This window comes from Pagrus major, chromosome 11 (genome assembly GCF_040436345.1).
Source record: "Pagrus major chromosome 11, Pma_NU_1.0".
Taxonomy (NCBI): Eukaryota; Metazoa; Chordata; class Actinopteri; order Spariformes; family Sparidae; genus Pagrus; species Pagrus major.
This window is the reverse complement of record NC_133225.1, coordinates 8,852,079-8,872,866: the sequence shown is the minus strand read 5'-3', so window position 1 is coordinate 8,872,866 and position 20,788 is coordinate 8,852,079. Positions and strand designations below refer to the sequence as shown.

Here is a 20,788-nt window from a genome sequence, read left to right as displayed (position 1 = left end):
GTAACAAGACACGATTGGGTTAGCCGGTGACTGCGAGCTGTTGATCAAAGGAGTCTGGATGTTAGTTGATTGGATGTGGCTGCGGTGGAAGTCATTAGCAGCTGGTGATTTTTTTTTAAATTTGTGATCAGTCTGCTTTTGAAATAGGGCTGCAACTAATCATTATTTTCCTTGTTGATTGTTTTCTCAATTAATTGATAGCTGTTTGGTCTTTGAAATGTCTGAAAATGGTGAAAAAAGTGGGGAGTGATGATGTCCTTACAAGACTTGTTTTGTCCACGACTGAAAGATATTCAATTTATTTTCATACAAGAGTGAAGAAACCAAAAATATTCCCAGTTAAGAAGCTGGAATCAGAAACTATTCCCCTTTTTTTCTTCAAAAATTACTCAAATTGAATAATGGATGATTGAAATAGCAGACAATTAATTCAATAGTTGAAACTAATCAATTAAAGGAGACACATTATGCTCATTTTCACGTTCATAAGCGTATTTTTAGGGTGTTTACTCGAACAGGCTTACATGCTTTAAACAGTCTGTCTTAGCTCCTGTCTCTTTAAGGCCTCCCCTCCTCTGATTGGTCAGCTTACACACGCCTGAGCCATCACCACATACAACAACAGAGCCGCTGTGCTAAATCAATTCGTAGGTGCCTTGCAAAGATTATGCAAATGTGTGACTCTATGATGTAGTGTGATGTCACAAAGTCACAGAATTAAAGGCGGGACCACTGACGAGGCGTTTCATGAGCAGTGTTTTGTGTGGGAGAGAAGAGCTTCTTTGACCTTTTTTAACTTTCAAGACGTTTACGTGCACAAGAACCTATAAAACACAAAAAATGAAAAAGCACAAGAGGTCTCCATTAATCATTTCAGCTATTTTTGGAAAATGAATGGTTGGTCCTACAGCAATCATGCAAAAACAGAAAAACCGCAGACCATTATTGTGACTCTTCGATATACATATGTTTAGATATTTATAGTTTGGTAAGCCTTTATTTTGGCGGAGCTGAATTCAGGAGCAGCAGCCGCAGCTGATCAGAATAATCTTGCTTCCTTCCACACTGCAGATCATCAGGTTAAGTCAGTGCTTTCAACATGATTAAATTTATTATATAAAAAAAGTGCACTTATAAGGAATCATTGTGTACCAAGAGGTGTAGCCTAGCAACGCTCCAGCCGCAGATGTACCAGGAGCAAAGCAGATGGCTGTGATGACTTCAATGACATCCTAACAGAGATGATTGTGCTCGGACTGGAGTGCATGTGCGACGCTCACCCTCTCTCTCTCCCTCCTCTTTCAGTCAGCTCTCCTCTCTGCACAAAGCTCACTCGCTGAGGAGGAAGAAGAGGAGAAACATGCTGGCCATCTTCGGCTTCCGCAAGAACCGCAACCAAACTTTGTCCAATCAGGGGCCGGAGACTGAGGCGGAGGTTTACGGAGACGGGTGTCACACTGTTGCTACAGCACCCACAGGGTTGGTGCATGCGCAAACACAACACACATGGACTCCGTTTGTAAAGATATAACCTTGAACAGACAACACAATGCCCACTTTATGCGGTAGATAACAATACACAACATCACATCACAAAGGACTCGTTCATTTTGCTCCCATATTCTGCTCTACAGCTTCACATTTTCTGCTGATTATCTCTTCTTGGTCCTCATAAGGACAATCAGCCGCACTGAGCTCCATAAATACGCTGACAAATATCACTCTAAATCTCCTTCATTTCTTTGTTGGTACAAGAAATGGCTGATAGCTGCCAAAGTGCAGGCGGGCTGATACCAGCGTGTGTGCACAGATGTAGATGAGCAGCCGGTGGCTCCGATTCTCAGCCAAGTGATAAGAAATGAACACGCTGCATGTCAAATACAGATTAAGACAGATTAGGGTGGCGGGAAAACTGCTTTCTGCCACAAAAATGATACTTTCTTATTCCACTGTACCATGAGAGTGATTCTGAAACCACAATCCGGTTCAGACCTGGAGTTTTGAGTCATGTTTTGGTTCCTACCAGGTTTTTGTTTGTTTGTTTGTTTGTTTGCTTGTATTTTTTTGGGAGGGCGGGTAGTTAATTAAAACACAACGTCTTTGTTTTAATAAACGACTATTTGAAAGATCAATAAAACTCAAGAAGCCTATGAATGAAATATCTTTTTGAAGCTTCACATAAGGAGGAGAAATTCAAACTCTCTGTCCTCAAAGAAAAATAAGGTCCCCAGAGCACTGTTTACACGTGGCGGACCCTGCCACCTTTCTAGCTTCGAACAAAGTAAAGCAGAATGAAATTGTGTTGTCCTTTGAGGTCAGTTTGTTTATTTGATTTGTTTAGGCATGAAAAAGTCAGATATCAGTTCATGAAGAGCTCTCGCTTCTGATTGAAATCTCTTCCCCAAAACTACATGGTGCACCTTTAATTTAAAAAAACGAAATAAATCAAAACACTTTTCTCAAGTGCAGCAAAAAAAAAACTTGGAAAAGTTGAATGTGAATGGAACGGGACACAAATCTTGCAATTAACGTGCATTCCTGAATGCACCATGTAGAGTGCAGTCAGCCGACACAAGCAGGCAGCTGTTTAGCGCAGGACACGACCCCGCGCTCTGTTTTAGAGTCCAGTTGAAGCAGGTTTTTTGGACATATTACTGTACAGCGCTGCATTTAATCAGAATAGATGTTTATTTTTACATTTACTGAGCGGTTCTTCCTGCTGTGAAGCGTCTAATCTACAGGAGAATAAGAATAGGAGGAAGGTTTTTTTTAACTTTATTGAGAGAAGTCAATCAATACATTCATTCCTTTACACCAACTGTTATACAATTTTCAAGGCGGACCCAAATCATGTCCTGGGGACACGTTTGCTTTTCTGCTGTTGTTTTTAATCAAGCAGCAATCTCGGTAGAACATAGTTCTCCTGCAATCTTTAAACAGGCGAAGAGTGCAAGAGGACCTTTGGGTTGGTAAACTTGGACTCCAGCTTGTTTGAACATCTCATTTATTCAAGGATTTCACCCAGTGAGGCATTCAACAATCCTATAATCTGTTCAGATGTCCAACAACAAAATTTTATCGGCCACAGATCAAGTTCTCTTTTGTTAATGCCGTATTTCTGTCCCTCACAGATGCAACGTCATGTAATTTTAGCTCCATGGGAGGATTAATTTTTGGATTAAGAGTTTACACGGTTATTAGGTTATAATATTTTCCTACGTAACGGATTATCCAAGGTTTACACCACCTCTCCTGATCCAATTGAAAATGCCGTATGATCAGGTCGGACTGGATCAGTCTCGTCTGACTGAAGTGGTTACATGAGACATTTTTATTCTGCTTGGGTTGTTATTCTGATTGTTAGTGGAGGTTAACAGTGAAAGTCACAGAGGTGAAGTCGTGACTCAGTGGTAGCAGCAGGTTGTATCTCAGCTTCAACCCGTCTCAGAATCGTCACACCCTTTCTGTTCTCAAAGTTTGTCACGTTTATTCTTAATTCTGTTTAATGAATCTGCAGCGGAGGCTAACATCTTCTGTCTTTGAACCTAACAGGACCGCCACAGAGAATGTATACACCCTCCTTCAGCCTCCGAGGTCCGCTGGCAGAGCTGGGTCACCCGGCGAAGGGGCTGATGGGAAAATAAACGATCACCAGGGGAAAAATACTCTCGTTTTGAGTCCGCCGCCAGTGCCGGGCATCCCTCACCCGGGCGTGGGAGGAAGCAAACACCCCTTTTATTCTCCCAGAGAGGTACACTCAGTGTGACCCACGACAAGCATTCATTCACTGAACGTTTGCCTCTGGTGTGATCTTTTGCTTTTGCCTCCTCTTGTTGTGTTTTGACAGAAGCCCGAAATGGATGCTGTGTTTGAACAGCCAGGAGAGACGGACAAGTACTGGATGGACGACAAACAGAGGACAACAGACGTGCTGCAGGTGGACAAGCCGTGGATAGAGGCGAGGCAAAGCGATCAGCACACAGAGAAACACGTAGAGAGACAGCGGTTTGAAAACAGGACTTTTGCAGAGCCGAGGACAGCCGACAGACAGACAGAAAGGTACTGGACCGAGAGCAGACAGCAGGACAGACATGTGGAGAGACAGTGGACTGTTGACAGACACACCCAGCGGCAGATAGACAGAAAGATAGAGAGACAGTGGATGGGCGGCAGACAGTTAGACAGGTCGTGGTCGGAGAACAGGCCGACGGACATACAGGTGGACAATCAGTGGACTGAGAGCAGACATGGGAGCAGGAAGGGGGAGAGACAAGTGCAGGCGCTTCATTTGGCTCAAAGGCCGCTGCCGCCGTACCCGTCTGACAGGACGCCTTCGCCAAAACAGGAAGCGGATCCTCTGAAAAGCTCGGAGGCAGCGGCTGCAGACTGGCATCAGCAGGACACGCAGGGAGACAGACAGATGTGTCCCGACGCTGGTGGAGGGTTTACAGAGGGATGGAGGAGCAGCGGAGGAGGAGGAGGAGGAAGTCGAGGTGCATCCAAACCAGATCCCCCGCCGCAGAGCAGCAAACCAAACCTGTCCAAACTGAGGCCGAGACATCGACTCGAGAGCGCAGACACTCTGCCAGGTACACTGTCACCTTATGTTTCGCAGTTGGAAAGAGAGACAAAGAGATTGTAGCTTTTGCAAAGAGGTTTCAAGTGCGCTCGTCACCTCACCAGCACGTAAACAAACAACAAAGCGAGGTGACAGACATTTCTTCTTTTTTTGTCCGTAGGGACAGAGGAGGAAGGAGAAACAGAGAAGGATCCTGGAAAGGTAGAAAAGAAAGAGAGAGAGAAAAGAAGAGACTCGGAGGGTCAACCTCCTCCGATTCCAGAAAAGGTTTGTCATTTATGGTTCTTCCATTGATACTGTAAATCCAGAGCAGTCTGTCCGTTGCAATTATTTTCTTTGTCTTCCTGATTTGTTCACGTTTTCCTCTCTGATCCAACAAACAGCCAAAGACGTCCTCGTATGTGACTTTTCCAAAAGAATCAGTTAATGAGAGGAACTTACCTCCTCCTCCTGTGCCGCCTCCCGTTAACAAGCCTATGTACGGATTACCGGACAGAGCTGCGAGTCAAGGTAATTCCTCTGAGAGTACAAACAATTTACAGTGGTGCAGACACATGTTTAATTTATGTAGCTCCTTTGTGCTCACATTCCCATCAGAAACATTTTTCTGACTTCAGCATCACAGTAAATACTTTGATTTTGATCATTTCCTCCCTGTATATTAGAAGTAGCTTAATGTCGCTCACTATAAAACTCACTTTCTTGGAGGAAACAGGCGGAGAAGACATAATATCTGTTGATTTATTGATGACATCAGTCACGGGATATCAAGATGCAAAAAACTGCCCAACCTGCAGAAAACTTTAAAGGAATACCTGTAGTTCTCTGCAGAGAGTTACAAGAAAAGACCGATACTGCTCTAATATGTGTTCGTAGCATATGAAGCTACAGCCTAGCTTAGCATAAAAAGACTGTAAGGGGGAAACATCAAGTTGTGGTTTAACACTGGTTCTGTGTTGGACCATTTCTTGGCCCCGAACCACAACCTGCTGGAGTCTTGTTGTCACTGTAAAGATGCCAGTCAACCAGCGGAGACTCCAAAAAGTCACTGCTCCGGCACACAACATCCCACAAAACCACAACTTGTCAGCTGTTATCTGGTTAGTACAAATTAAGGTGCTGGCAGGCGGACATGGTTACCTTTGGACAGAGCCAGGCTGACTGTTTTCCCATGTTTCTAGTCTGTTCTAAGCTAAGCTAATATGACATGAAAGTGGTATTGATCTTATCTAATCTTGATCTTGATCTAACCCTTAACAAGAAAGCAGTAATATCAACAGACCATATTTCTCTTTGTGTGTATATATATATATGTATTTCATGAATGTTGTTCAGGTGAAGAAGGATTGAGACCTCAGGCACCAGTGAAACCACAGAGGAGCAGAAAGGCCATGTCTTGTGACGCAGGTACAATATCTCTCTTATGTATCACACATACTGTTTCTATTAACCCAACAGGTTGTTACACTATATATATATATATGTTGTTTAATATGTGTATACATGTTGCTCCGTGTGTAAAGCGTCTGTATCTAACTGTTGATTGTTGTTTTCTGTCCTCACTGAACTCAGGCACTGACAGGGAAAGCCCTAATAATGTTGAGAAGCCCCCAAATCGCAAACCCCCCGTGAAAAAACCTAGACTACCCCAAAACAGAAATAAGTCACTGGACTTGTCTGGTACATGTCTCTCTCTCTGTTTTTATTTATCTGTGCTGTGCTGTGCTGTATGTGTGTGTGTGTGTTGCAGATGTTACAGATTGTGAGTCAAGTGGTAATCAAACACAGCTGCATGTGTTTTACGATTGTGGGATGTGAGATTTGTAAATTGTTATCTATAAAAAGCTAAATAGAAAATAGAAAACACAATGATGATTCAGTGGAGTCTTTTTCTTTTATATTTCCTACTGTTGTGTACTCACAGCTGAGTAGATAATAGTGTTATTGATCGTGATAAAAAGTGATGAATTATTTATTTCCCTGCCGGTGATCAGGCTCCTGTCTCCTTTACTGTACAGACAGCCTCAACTCAGCCCCTGGCCACAGCGAGCTGTTGTGATGCCCCCGAGAAAAATCCACCCGCCGCTGTCCTGCCGACGCGTTGTCATGACGACCGTGGAGCGTTTCATCCAACGAGGAAACAAAGAAAAACATACGAGGAGGGGGGAGAGCCAGAGGGGATAACGTTTCCTCCTTGACGGACATCATAAAGCATCAGTCACCCGCTTCTGTTCAAACACTCACTTTCCTCAACGTCACTTTCCTCCCTGTTCTTCACCCCGACTGTGTTTCTGTCTTTGCTTTCCTCTCACATGAAAAAGTCTTTTTGTGGCTACAGTATTTTAACAGTATTTGCTACTTTAGAAAAAAAACGCAAATGATCATTGTCTTTTGTGTTGGTGGACGGTGGGCCGAGTGTTCGAGCATTGTGGCTTTTGCTAGACAGAGATAAAAAAAAATAAAAAAGTCTTTATTAGAATGTGATTTCTTAAATCCGCAAAGCATTTCTGACTGCTGATACAGTTGATTGCCTTGGTTGACACTTGAAAATGAGTTGCTTCTTATCAGATGAAACTTGATTATTTATATCTAGTTTTGCTTTCAGGAACTGAAAGGTAATATATTTTATAGAAAAAAATAAATATTATGTATGAGCACCCTCACTGTATGAATAAAACACTAATGGAAAACCACCATGACTCATTTTTATAAGTTATTGCCTGCTGTTAGCTCAACCTGGATGTGTTTCATATCACATTAAATGTCTTATTTCAGTTACTTAAAGCAGCTATAATTAATATTTTTATATTAACAATGGATTACATGAATATTTATATGTGAAAGGGCTCCCAAGTGTACAAGTATCCCAAGTGGCATTGGTTTTTTTTAGTTCATTTTGTTTTTTTGTGGCAGCAGGCAGCTGTTTACAATGTAAAAGCTCTAAAAACACCGTATGCTTCCTGTCAAGCACCAGACAGCAGACATAGTTAGCGACTAGCTAGTGAACAAAACATTATTGAAGCATTTAGCAGCTAAACAGAAGGTATTTCCCTCTGGGGCTGGTGGAAAATAGAGGTAGAAAGAGACTGGATAATGGGCAGAAACACGGCTCTGAGTGAATGCTAATGTTGCTCCTTGTCTGCTGGGAGTGTAAACAAACTCAGTCGCCAGAATAAGTGTTGGCAAAGTTTGTTTCTGCAAACTCAGAGAAGTTTAAACTTAAAGTTTCATTATGTTGCAACTTAGTGTGTGGTCAGGTTCAATTTGTCTTTTGTCACAACACTATGCACTCGCAAAAAACACTTGGTTAGGGTTAGGAAAAGATCATGTTTTGGCTAAAAATGCCACAAACATGGTTGGACATGTCCCGAGGCCTCGTTAAAAACACGGTTTTGTGGTCTCAGGCGTTCTGCAGATGTCCTGACTTCCCGTCAATTATATCCTGTTTATGTTGCCACAAACAAAGCTGGACATATCCCAAGGTCTTTTTAAAAAGACCCGGTTTTGTTGGCAAAAACACATTTGCAGATAGCACAACTTCCCATTAAAAAACCCATTTTTGTCCCCACAAACACCACCGGAAAAATTGCTCGACTTCCTATTAAAATTTTAAGGGTTTGGTTTTTTGGGGGGGTTTTTTGCCACGAACACCATGGAGATGGAGATGGGCCGACTTGCAATCAAAAATATCTGTTTTTGTCACCACAAAAATTGTGCCGAGGTGTCCTTAAAAATACCCAGTGGTGTCACACTTTCAAATGCTTGGCAGCCTTGTCACTTCTCACTCCACCACCCTCCCCTGCGCCTCCTGACCTGAAAGTCCGGTTATTACCCTGTAATATGAACGTGATATGACACGTTTTGTAGACATGTCAGTATGGTACACAGCCTGTTACATGCACCGATCTGAATGTATCAGTGGTTTGCAGACACACTGCTGACATTTTATCCTGAAGACTGGGCTGATGTTAACAGGCAGATAAATTCGCCATATCAATTTTAAAGGTGATAATATGTCAACGCCAATGTTTTGGGCTTGTTTCTGCTGCCCCATAGTGGCTAAAAAGGTTAGTTACAGTGACAATGGACATTAATGACACACTGTCACCCTAAAAAGGGAAATAATTGCCAGCTTAATAACTCGAGCTGTTAACAAACCACATAGTTTCACAGTAACAAGCCGACTGGTTTGATTTCTGTGATCACAGGTGGATGCTAAATTTACTTCCTGACTTCAGAAATGCCCTTCGCCGGTTGGCATGGCAACCTCATATATTCATAGAAGTCAAAGAATGTGAGGAAACAGCAGGGGGCGACTGATCCCTACAAATGAAACACACACACACACACACACACACAAACACAGGATTTGAGTGGAGCAGCAGTCTGGCATGTTGTCATTAGCAACCGTGCCGTGACCTTTTTTCTAAACATGCTGTAATGAGTCAGATACGAGTAAGAATACCACCATCCAATGAGGAAATCTTTGCAGTTTTGCTGAAATGGAGATAAAAGAGTCAGGATTTTTTTCACCAAGTCAGTGATTTTTAATGAGTAAACAACCTCTGGGGAGATGCTAAAGAGGTTTTTCTGGCTGACTGAGACTAATTGCTGCGTTCACTTAATGTTACAAGAGCATATTTTGTTATCAATGCGTCTGAAAACAGTTTTCTCTTTCCTCCAGGTGCATGTGCGCACTTTAAATGATCTATTTAATCGATCAGCCACGTTCTTTTTTTTATCTAATCGCTGTAGTTTATCAGATAGATGATGATTTAATGTCCCGTCCTCGCATCCACTCTGTGTGAGCAATGAGCAAGTCTCTCCTTAAGCAATTTAACATCACAAATTTTGATTTATGGTGAGATTGCAGGCAGCGTATTGGCAACAATGACTTCATAACAGGGTGAAATATAATCCATGTGTTGGTTTGAACTTACTTACTCCCACTCCACCTCGAATCTAATGTGGAATCCACCGTGGTGACTCCTCGAGTGTAGTAATATCCCCTAAATTAATGTGCCAACCGTTATTGATCAGGTGTCGAGGAAACAGCTGCAGAAAGTGGAGCTAGAACACACACATTAAACTGTGAGAGTTCATGTTTAACCACATTTTCTGTCACATAGGAACACAAAAATACTTTTTTTTTTTGATGGATTTTTGCTCAGATGTCTTGCCAAAAATGTACGCTCTTGTTTTGCATGATAAAAGGGGCATTATGTAGTTTTTGAGAAGAAATTCAAACCCAATGAGGTAAATATACAAATTCAGAGATAGTTATTTTTTCCATAAGTGGATAAACAAGCTGTTCTCAGAGAAAAATAAGGTCCCCAGAACTCTGTTTTAAGCTAGAAAGGTGGCAGGGTCCGCCACATATAAACAAAGTGTTGTCCTTTAAGGTCAGAGAGTTTGTTAAGGCATAAAAAATCTTTCTCTTCTGATTGAAATTTCTTCCCCAAAACTACACAGTGCACCTTTAAGCTTCACAGATGAGGGCGTGCCTGTGCAACTAGTGTCATTGCCACGTCTGCTCGATGGCACCTCGACAGATGTTTTTAAAGGAGGAAGATTTTATTATTTTCCTTCTTTATTTTGTTATCAGAAGCATAAATTTCTTCTCTAAGGACACGACCCAAAATGTGATGAGACTATAGGTTTAAGAAGCACCCACAGGAGAATCTCTTCCACATCCTCACACCTGAAATCTCAACCAAAATATGTTACGGTGAGCGTGTGTCATCCGGCTGCGTTACATACTGCACCGTATTTCTTACAGCTGATGTGAAGACACATCACATCACACAGGAGGCACCCGAACACATCCTACACTTCTCATCATTCTTCTGCAGTTACCAAGCAACATGATCGCATAAAGGCCGAGGGAAGAGAGGAGCTGGAGAGAGAACATGTGTGGGTAGAGGAGAAAGATGCGCGAAAATAAAAGGATGCAGGCAGTCCGAAGCAATGTGCATGATTGTGCTCACACAATACCTCCCCCCCCCCCCGATATCTGAGCCCTCTCCTCTTCCTTCCGGTTTGTCGGAGGATCCAACGTGTGCTACTGAAACGACTTGTTGGGAAAAGTTCAGCTCATGTCGGAAAGACTCGGCTGTAAATCTACTAAAAATGGCCCGTTATTACTACCTAATCCTGAGTGAGGTTGTTTAACATCTCCCCTCATGCTGTCAGAGCATGAACAAGCTGTGAAAGTCTGTTTGCATGTGGCTCCTCACAGCAGGCCTGCTGGATGATATTCATGCCACAGCAGTTTCATGGGAAATGACTCATGAAAGCAGACAATGATAAGATGCAGTGTAATTTAATGTAATTACAACCATGTCTACAAAAGGTCATAAGTGAGCTGTTCGGGGAGGTCGTCATGGGAACCGTCTCCCTAATGGGTGACGGGGACTGCTGCCGTCGGAGTCACCTTATGGCCAGGAAGTCTGTTTGTGAGACAGAGCGGCTCAGACAGCATCAGGCACAGGTGAGCGGCAGCTGATCAACATGTACCTGCACAGTGACGGGCTGCAGCTGATCAGATTATACACTGGCCGGCCTCACAAGTCACACACCCTCATATTTCGTTGGACCAGAGTTGCAACCATTTTTCGCCAAGATCTTCTATTGATGATGTATGGGAGAGTCGGGCCGCTGCGTAAAAGTCTTCTCCAGAACATCCCAAAGATTCTCAATGGGGTTAAGGTCTGGACTCTGTGGTTGCCAGTACAAGTAAATAAAATTTGGGTGGATTAAGTGTGAGGTAAGTAAGAAAGCCTGATTCCTCTCGGGCTGTATGATGACACGAGTCAGGTTTGGTGTGACTCTGAAGGGCACCAGGTCTTTTTCATGTTGTCCACCTCGTCCTTCAAAGGAAATCTGACTCTTTCCAAGTGGAGAGTATCAGACAAGTCATGAAGCCAGTCCCACACTATCAGGGTCCCAGCTTTTTATCTTTGCTCTTTTACAGCCAGAGGCAATAAATAGTCTTAGAGGAATCCGTAATGTGTTCAGTGTCTCTGTCGTGCCGAGGATGATCAGCTTGAGGTCAGGATAAAACGTCAAAACAACCAATTTGGAAAAGTTGTTTAAAATGTCCTGCCAATATTTGGTCAGCCTCGAACAGCACGTCCTCAGCAGAGTGACACTTATCACACACTGATGATACCTCAGGAGAAATGTCGTATGCATGTCATGTAACGTGTTCTCCTCGATGTCCTCAGATATCTCCTCACCCAGTTCATCTCCCATGCTTGGTCAATGTCAGCATCTGGATCAAGGCCATCACTAAGGCAAGGACTACTGTTTGGACCCTCTGCATCCTTTATATGCTGAGTTCAGGGCAGAGGTTTAGTCTCCCTGAGGGCAGCATGAACAGATACAAGCTATCTTTGCTTTTTAAACATGATCTGTGGTGAAGGTGTCAGTGATGTGGATCTCGTCTTGTGATTGCGCTTGATGTATTATGCATTTGTGTTTGACTACTGTCTGTAAAGCAAATTGCCCTGCGGGGACATTAAAGTTTTACTCTATTATGTCTGTAAAGGCAGAGTTCAGGCTTTGTAGTGAATCATATAAGACATCCAGTGTCTCTTCAGAGCTGGAAATAGATTTTAGACAAAGATACAGTTCTGAAGTCGGCCAGGTGTTGTTTGATATTGGTTTGTAGCTTGGTTGTATTTTTGTATTTTTCCAGGAGCTGCTGGAAACTGCCAAAAGTATTCAAATCCCCTACGGCAGTGCATGAACTGCATTGTAAAATGTAGTTCAAATCACAGACAGGCAGACAAAGGAAACAATAATGTCAGTATTGTCACATTTCCGTAAGCAGATAGACAGTGCTATGAATAATGGAGCTGTGCTCGTATATAGATTTAGTTAGCTGAACTGGCCACAGTGTAATGACGGTAAAGTCCAAGCGCATCAAATTGTACTCACTCATAGATACCAGCCACTTAAATAGGGTGAAAAACACCCTATCTTGCAGTATTAAAGAAAGTTATTCACAATGAAAGTTAATGGGGTCTATTCCAGGCTGAGACTCATCCTCCATCCAAGTTTTGTGGAAATCCGTTTTGTAGTTTTTGTGTAATCTTGTTGACAAACCAACAAACAAACAAATGGACACAGGTGAAAACACAGGCAGAGGCTGAAATACAAATACAGTGGATATCTATAGGGCTGTATTTAAATAGTAATGATTCATAAACAATTTATTAAAAAAAAACACTCCACCTCCTACAAAAATATCACATTACTTGACATTTGCATTAACACTGTGGGAGGAAATCAACAGATCGAGTTTTTCCAAGAACAGCTCATTAAATGTGCAAATCTAATTATGAAAACTGCAGAAACGCCACTAATTATACAAATTAACTTATTAGAATTATACAATCTAACGATTACTACCTGATGATGATAATTGCTTAAAGGGACATTTTTGCTGCTATGAAATCTTAGATAAACGAACACAACTGAGCACACAGAGGGACAAAAATGTAAGACATTTTAATCAGAAGAGAAACATCTTCATTGACTGATTTTATGTCTAAACAAACTAAATAAACAAACTCACTTTGTTTTCACGACTGATAAACTGAATACACAAACTGACCTTAACGGACAACACAGTTTCATACTGTTTTACTTTATATGCGGCGGACCCTGCCACCTTTCTAGCTTCAAACAGTGTTCTGGGGCCCTTATTTTCCTCTGAGAACAGCTTGTTTATTCAGTTGTGGGAAAAAAAACCAAATATATTGACTGATTATCGTCTCAAAGCACAACCTTTGCGTCGGCAGTCCAGTGTTTGTTGCCGTAGAAGTTACAGCGAAATATCATAATCTTCCAAAGAGGATGATGACGGAGGGGAGAAGAATCAGAGCAGCTATGTGATGAGAGGAGAGGGAGGGGTGGAGAGAGGGGAATGAATTAACAGCTTTAGTGTCATCTCTCAGTCTGGGAGAGGAGCCAAAGTATCGACCACCTTAATCCCTTCATCCCTCTCTTCCTCCTCCTCCTCATCCTCCCTAACCTCCGCCTCTGTCTCTCTGTCTGCTGCCACCCCCTGATTTCCATCTCTGTTCATCTGTGGGTTTTTTTTAAGATTAAAGTTGTTTGTTTGTATGTGTTAATGTGAGCTTGGACATCTTAAACTGCCTGACTAGATTAAAGATTTTTATTACTGGTGAACCGGAGCTATTCAACAAAGATGCTCGAGGCTGAAGAGGTTTTATTGGCAACATTTTCTAATTTATGACGGTGAATGAAGAGTTGTTAATTAATAACAACACATCACGCATGTTATAACACAATTTTCATTTGCATCAACATCAGTGAGAACTGCAGTAATGAAATGTGTAATTTCCCCAACATATTACAGCCCATTATACCTCTGACTAAATGGAAGTGATATGATCGTGATTAAGTGCGTCCATTGATCTGAGGTGGGGACGGACCGTTGAGGCCCGGGGTGGGCGAGTTGACGGCTTATGTCTACATTACAGATGGTTTATTAAGGCACGGGTATCTGTTAATCTGACACTAGTTTCAGGGGGAGAATCAGCGCTAATCCTATGACTAGCCTGATAAGTCCACTCACAATGAGACCCCACGTGTGGACAGCATGAGTAAACACACACCCACGCACGCCTAGACACAAACACAAACAACACGTCACGAGTAAGATGAGTCTGGAATGAAAATCAATAAAAGACAGAACGTAGCTTAGGAGGTATGAATCGTGTAATCTTGTAGCTACACAAGGCCAAAGTCAGACTTAAATGGGCAATTTAGAGCTTAACAGTTGAAGTGATGGATTAGGAGCCTGTTACAAAAACACTGAGATTAGATGGCAGCCAGGAGGAGAAGGAGGGAGCGAGGAAGTTAAATGATAAACAATGCTCCTTGAGGCAGACAGGATATGTAGAATATTAGCTTTGACTGGAGAGATGAAGATAATATAACAGTATGTGTCCTCTTATGATAATGAACACTTCACAGCGTGGTGTCTGTTCTTCTGCTTAGATTATATTTGAATTCAATCAAAAGGGAGAGAAATCAAAGAGCCGCGAGGCATCCTGCTGATATTACAGTAATGTTTCAAGTCATACTGGGTCGACAAAATAATGGCAAACACGTCAGAAGAATTTTAAGGAACGGTTTGATACGTCCGGGAACGTCCTCTGGAGCCAGTTAACTGTCAGCACGTAAAGACTGGAGGGAAACAGTTAGCCTGGCTCTGTCTGAAGGTAACAGCAATACAGTTAAAGGATGACTTCGACCAAAAATGAAAATTCAGTCTTTACCTCCTCACCTTCGTGCTGATGGAAAGCCAGGTGAAGTTTCGTAGTCCGCAAAACATTTCTGGAGCTTCACATCAAAACAGCGTCGCAGAAGTCTCTCAAACAACTGAAGTGCATGGGGACTTGTTTTAATACGTTAAAAAAACATCTGAATTTTTCTCCACGTCAGTTGTAATCCAAGTTTCTGTTTTTACGTGGACAGAGCCAAGCTAGCTGTAGTCAGAGAGTAGTATCAATAATCTTTTCAGCTACTGTAACTCATCAAAAAAGTGAGTAAATGTATTTCCAAAATGTTGAATCAGGCCTTTTACTCTGATGTCACGTTATCAGAATTATTAATGGTGCAACAAAATGAGGCAAAATAGGTTGAACTCCAATCAGCAGCATTCGTTAGCGATCCAAAAATGGCAGAAACATGTATGAATGCTAAAGATCAATTCTGCAAAACCTATTTTGCAAGAGACGTGTTTTTCCAAGATGATCTTTTCTTATATGATAAGGCTTGGGACACTGCTGAGGACTCGGCCTCCATACGTGGGCTGGCTGAAAGGATGGATGGATGGATGGCTTCAGTTTCAAGGTCCTGGTACTGTTCCTGCTGGCTCACTGTCACGCTGACTTACTTGGACACTTCAATAGAACAGAGCCGTGGTTAATGTTATTAGCATCATGCCTGTGACAAGTCAAAATGTTTAAAACCATCTCCTTGTCTTTGTCGCAATGTATTTCTTTGCGCCTGTAAAGGACTTAGAGCTGTCGTGTGTCTGTGCAGCGCTACGGCCTAAAAATAAACTTGCTTTGCTTTGCTTTGCTGTGAGCAACTCCAAACAAAATCTCCATTGACTCCCACTGTTTTGGAGCAGAGGCAGAAATCTCAGAGAGATCTCAAAATGTGGACAAGTAAAGCCAAAAATGTGTTTTGTGTGTGTAAACTGATCTGTTAAGGTCGTTTTTCTTCAAGTGCTTGAGTTATTTCTTTCCAACCTTTTTACTCAAAACCTCTCTGGCAGTTTCAAGAAATGTTTTGACATTTGTGATTCATCACGTTGAGCCTGGATTAGACAGGTTAAATCAAACAATTAAAACATTATGCACTTAATATGTCTTATGTCTCACTTGTGTGTGTGTGTGTGTGTGTGTGTGTGTGTGTGTGTGTGTGTGTGTGTGTGTAGAGAGTGAAGGAGACAGATCCTCAGAGGGAGGGAGGGCGTGGGCTCCTCTTGAGGTGAGATGTGTAAGCCTGCTGCTTGTAGCAGAGTTAGACGGGATTAGGACATGTATCTGTGGGATAAGGCTGAGTTGTTGGGACCCTACAGGCCTCCACCTCACACCATCTGTCCAAACATCCACGGCCTTCCTCGACTCGGTCACTCTCTCATTCCCTCTGTCCTGTTTCTCGGGACTCTCTCGTTCACTTCTGCTTCCTTTGATTCTTTCGCTCGTGCTATTTCTTGTCCTATTTTCCATAAAAATCCTCACCTCCGCCTGTGGATCGGTCCCAAGTTTGTCCCACTTCGGCAGGTCCTGTGTCATGACCCCAGTTGGCCTTAAGACCCTCACAGAGGATAAAACCTGGATGATGTGAAACCAGGTTTACGGGGTGATGGAGAGGTTAACTTCCCCTTGAGGGGTTTTTTGGGGTAATAATGGGAGATAATCAAGCTTAAAAGGTCAGTTCACCCAAAACACCAAAACATATGTTTTCACATGTCGATATTTGAGGTATTATTAGCTGAGGATTTGCCTTTGAGATTTCTGCTGATACCCCAAAACAATGGAGGTGGCAGCTTCTTAAATCTTTCCTAGTCCCAACCCTGAACTCTAAAGGGCAGAACTGACGCTATAAAGGAATTTGGAGAAATGTATTTGGCTTTATTTGCAAGATTAAGTTGAGAACTTTGATACCCCTCTCATGTGTGGACGCTAAATATGAAGTTACAGCCAGCAGCTGGTTAGCGTAGCTTAGCCAGGAGGCAGAGGGATGGCTAGCTGGCTCTGTCAACGTAAAAAGAGGTGAATACACACACACACACACACACACACACACACACACAAAACTAAACTAACATTTAGTCATGCTAGCTGCAATTGAACTTTTATGTCTATGAGGCAATGAAGCTTACACCAGCTGCCAGTTAGCTTAGCATTACTTCAGGATTGGAAACAGGGTTAACAGCTAAAAACAGTGACTAGGACAGGCTTCCCAAAATCTCAAACTATTCCTTTAAAATCTAGCTTACAACTGCCAACTTAAGCTCCTAAAATCTTTGTAAATGTCTTTATGACATGCTAACTGCAACCACCTCCTCGCTCTAGCTAGCTTAGCTTATCATAAAGACTGGAAACAGGTGGAAAAAGCTAGCCTGGCTCCGTCCAAAGGTAACAAATTTAACCGACCAGCACTTCTACACCTCACTAATAAATGTTATATCTTGTTTGTTTAATTTGGTCATGTTATGTTGTGGTCCTGGACTATTTCCTGGACGGGAATAGTAACCTCCTGGAGTCTCCGCTGGCTGCCTGAGACGACAGGACAGCAGGTTAGCTTAGCTTAGCATAAAGACTGAAAACAGGAGGAAACACGCACCCTGACTCTGGTCAAAGACAACAGAATACATCTAAGCTCAATAATTAGCACGTCTAATCTCATTTTGCTTAATAGAGACAAAAACAACACATTATGGTTTTGCAGGCGTTCATGTGAACTCTTTCTCTGCCGCGTGCAGCTACTTCCTGGAGTCTCCGCTGGTTGCCTGTCAAATATATATGTATAAACATATTTCCCCACATGTCAAACTAGTCCTCTAAAACCCTGCCAACAACCGCTGAAGGTCTAAAATGTATGTCATTGTTTCCAGTGAGAGGAAGTGTGTAGCCTACATGAGCTCAGTTTGTCAATCTGTGTTAAAAGGCTGTAAAATTAACTGTGGTAATCCACCTCGCAGTTGGAGGAACCAAAACCTACAATTAGAATACAACAAGTACGGCAGCTACTATTCAACTACTACTGCCTCTATCCATTAACCACAGTGTGGGATCCTGAAGTGCCAATTACTTAAATATACCTCTGGAAATAAGGTAGGAGGAACAGTGAACAGTCTCAGGCCCACCTGAACGTGAGCTGCACCGAGATGCGTCTCAGCGGTCACAGGACAAATGTGTGCACGGCCTCAGATGCAGGAGGGTTGGTGGTGTGTTTGCCACGAAGTATGAGGTAAGTTCCTCTGTGTCTCTCCCACTCTTTGTCCCTCAACCCTCATGGGAGGCCCTGTTAGTTTAGCTGCTAAGCTTTCCCCGGAAACACAAATGATGGACAGATAGAGAGGTTAAAATAGAGGAAGAGAGGAAGAGAAACTGAATGAAGAGAGTAGAAACATTTATAAGTTGTTGTTTTTGACTTTAAATGAGGCAGTGTCTCCTAAATAGTTGTCATATCTGGCACCTCAGCGTGTGTTCTCTATTTTCCTTAAATAGTTAAATCCTGTTTGTGAGTCTTTGCGTTATTTCCATGAGTCAGCGTGTCTGCTTTGCCCTAAAGATTTTGTTTACTGTCCAAATCAGATTTGCGAAGGCACTATTAACTCACTGATTCCTTACCGAGACACTATTAAGACACAGAGAGACTCCGGATTAGCAAGTTTAGCTTTTAAGGAGCATCGAGAAACGCTTGTTGTGCATTTCTCCCCTCAGCGGACTTAAATGAGTCGGGGAAAAAAAAAAAAACAGAGTTAATTCACAGATTTTGAGCCTAACTGCGAGAGGCAGGGCGGTGTGGAGACACAGCGGGTGCTAATTTGTGAGAGCAAAAACAAACCGTCTCTGTGAAAATATGAAATCTTTCAGACAGGCGCAGAAATTCTGCAGCTGAAAAAGTTTCACGAGAGACACAACGCCAAGTTATTTAGATTGCTGTGTACTAATGTGTGTTCAGTTAAACTTTTAACATTCATCTTTAAAATGACGCTGAGTCACTGATTCAAATGGTCCCAGATAGATTAGATTAAATACAACGAAACCACAGTATGTGTTCCTGCTTATAAGGAGAGTAATACCAGATTTTTTCAGGACGTTAACATGAATTTTGATTCTGACTACATAAGTTCAGCTTCACTTTATCCCAACTGGTTTATACTGTAGATAAAGAGCTAATTGATCAGTGATAAGCACTCATGCTACCGCTTGCTGAATCCTGAGCAATTGAAGGAGCCTTGTGTCAGAATCCAGTATGAAGACTTTCAGCTGATGATCTTCCTTCATATTTTTGTTTATTATCGCTTAATGTTAACCGTAATAGTAAAGCATTGAAGTTTATGTTATAAGCATAATGTTTTGTATGTAAAATCTTAATCTGAAAAGTGAGTATGTCTGTGTTGTGCTGGAAGTCGAGTCGTTAGTTTATGTGAGCGGACTCCGTTTCTGAGCTAACGTTAGCTACTGTTGCTGTTCGTTATCAGAGCGCAGAGGCACTGAGACGAGGCGCTCGAGAACGTGCGTAAAGTCACATCCTTTGGACTGTCGCGGAAAATCAGACCCGAGTCCTTCACAAAGAAATCCACAGTCCAACAGCATGAAGCAACTGAAACAGGCTTTTATAGGCAACTTAGAGATACGGAGAAGGTCTCATTTTTCACTTAATGTTACAATCCGCTCACATGTGGTCAATAAAGAAGTGATTAATACATTGAAATTGCTACAAATTGTTACATAAAGCCCCTTTAAATAAGATGACTTATGAGTTTGTTATTTCTCTCTGAACTGTAGAGAAGTATATTAAAAGTACTGTTGTCAAAAAAATGTGAAATATATTAATATATCGATTCTGGATAGATCACAGTATCACAATATTAAAATAATGTAACTTTCCATGACTTTTGGATTACCTCAATACCAAACAAATAAAATAAAGCAGATTAAAATAAAGATTAGAGAAATGTTGATAAAATGACTTTTTTTAACCTGTTGCAAACTAGCCTCTATTTTGTGTCTCTGCTCGATAATTAACAGAGTGTATCTCTGCAACTACGAGGTCTATTTGAATAATCAAGGTGTCATAATAAAGGGAACACCTGAAATATTTGTTCAGATGTGTAAGTGTAAGTATATATGTCACTGGGTCCGAGTAAATTAAGTTGGCACGCAGCATAAAATTACAATTTTAGAATGAATTTCTCTGAGGAATGATGCAGCAAGCCACAGCAAAACATCTGAACATTACCTCGGCCAACTTTGATGCTAATAAAGTGCATCAGAACAAAATTAGAGAGGTTTTAGTACCGAGCACTCGGGCAGAACCTCCAAATGTGCCATTTTGGCACATTTTGGCACCATCTGTGCCGTTTAAAATTTCTCAGGTACCAAACTTTATATTTCCCTTGTGTGTTACCTTAGGTGCTCAAAAAGTAGCCTAACATTTGTGGTCATATGTTGTATCAGACTCAGTCCTCAGTAGCTGTGAGTGTCCACTGTGAGGCAGTGGAGATTCTGCAGTCCAACTTGTGCCAACTCAACCGTCGAGACTTTGTTTTACTCTCTGACAAACTGACCAAACTTTACTCTGTGGTGAACAAACTGAATCGGAGCTGACACCATGACTCGTCGCTTTGCAGAGGAGTGTGTGAAAACTGTGTGTGTTACAATTTACATCATTTAGCACGCGTGTGTGTGTCAAGGCATGTGTCAAACTTGTACCATACATAATTGGACAATATTATGCAGCATCGGAGGGAGAGAGAGGGGAGATTTGTAGCTGTGTGTGTGTGTGAGAGAGAGAGAGAGAGAGAGAGACACACACACACACAGGGACAGACACACACAGGGACACACACACACACACTAGGCCACAGAAAGAGACAAAAACAGCCAAAATGAATAATTAGAGTAACAGAATTAAAGAGACAGA

The 20,788-nt window shown here is 42.1% G+C and overlaps 1 protein-coding gene across 1 annotated transcript in view; it reads left to right on the top strand.

The window, feature by feature from the left end:
• LOC141005056 (capping protein, Arp2/3 and myosin-I linker protein 3-like) overlaps nucleotides 1-7,021 on the top strand; it is a 33,112-nt gene extending 26,091 nt beyond the window's left edge. The window contains exons 33-40 of the mRNA XM_073476799.1: nucleotides 1,306-1,479; nucleotides 3,553-3,751; nucleotides 3,848-4,589; nucleotides 4,740-4,846; nucleotides 4,963-5,089; nucleotides 5,915-5,986; nucleotides 6,152-6,259; nucleotides 6,598-7,021. Coding sequence (XP_073332900.1) covers nucleotides 1,306-1,479; nucleotides 3,553-3,751; nucleotides 3,848-4,589; nucleotides 4,740-4,846; nucleotides 4,963-5,089; nucleotides 5,915-5,986; nucleotides 6,152-6,259; nucleotides 6,598-6,638 — 1,570 coding nt within the window. The 3' untranslated portion in view covers nucleotides 6,639-7,021. The remainder of the gene's footprint in view (nucleotides 1-1,305; nucleotides 1,480-3,552; nucleotides 3,752-3,847; nucleotides 4,590-4,739; nucleotides 4,847-4,962; nucleotides 5,090-5,914; nucleotides 5,987-6,151; nucleotides 6,260-6,597) is intronic.
• The last annotated feature ends 13,767 nt before the right edge of the window (nucleotides 7,022-20,788 follow it).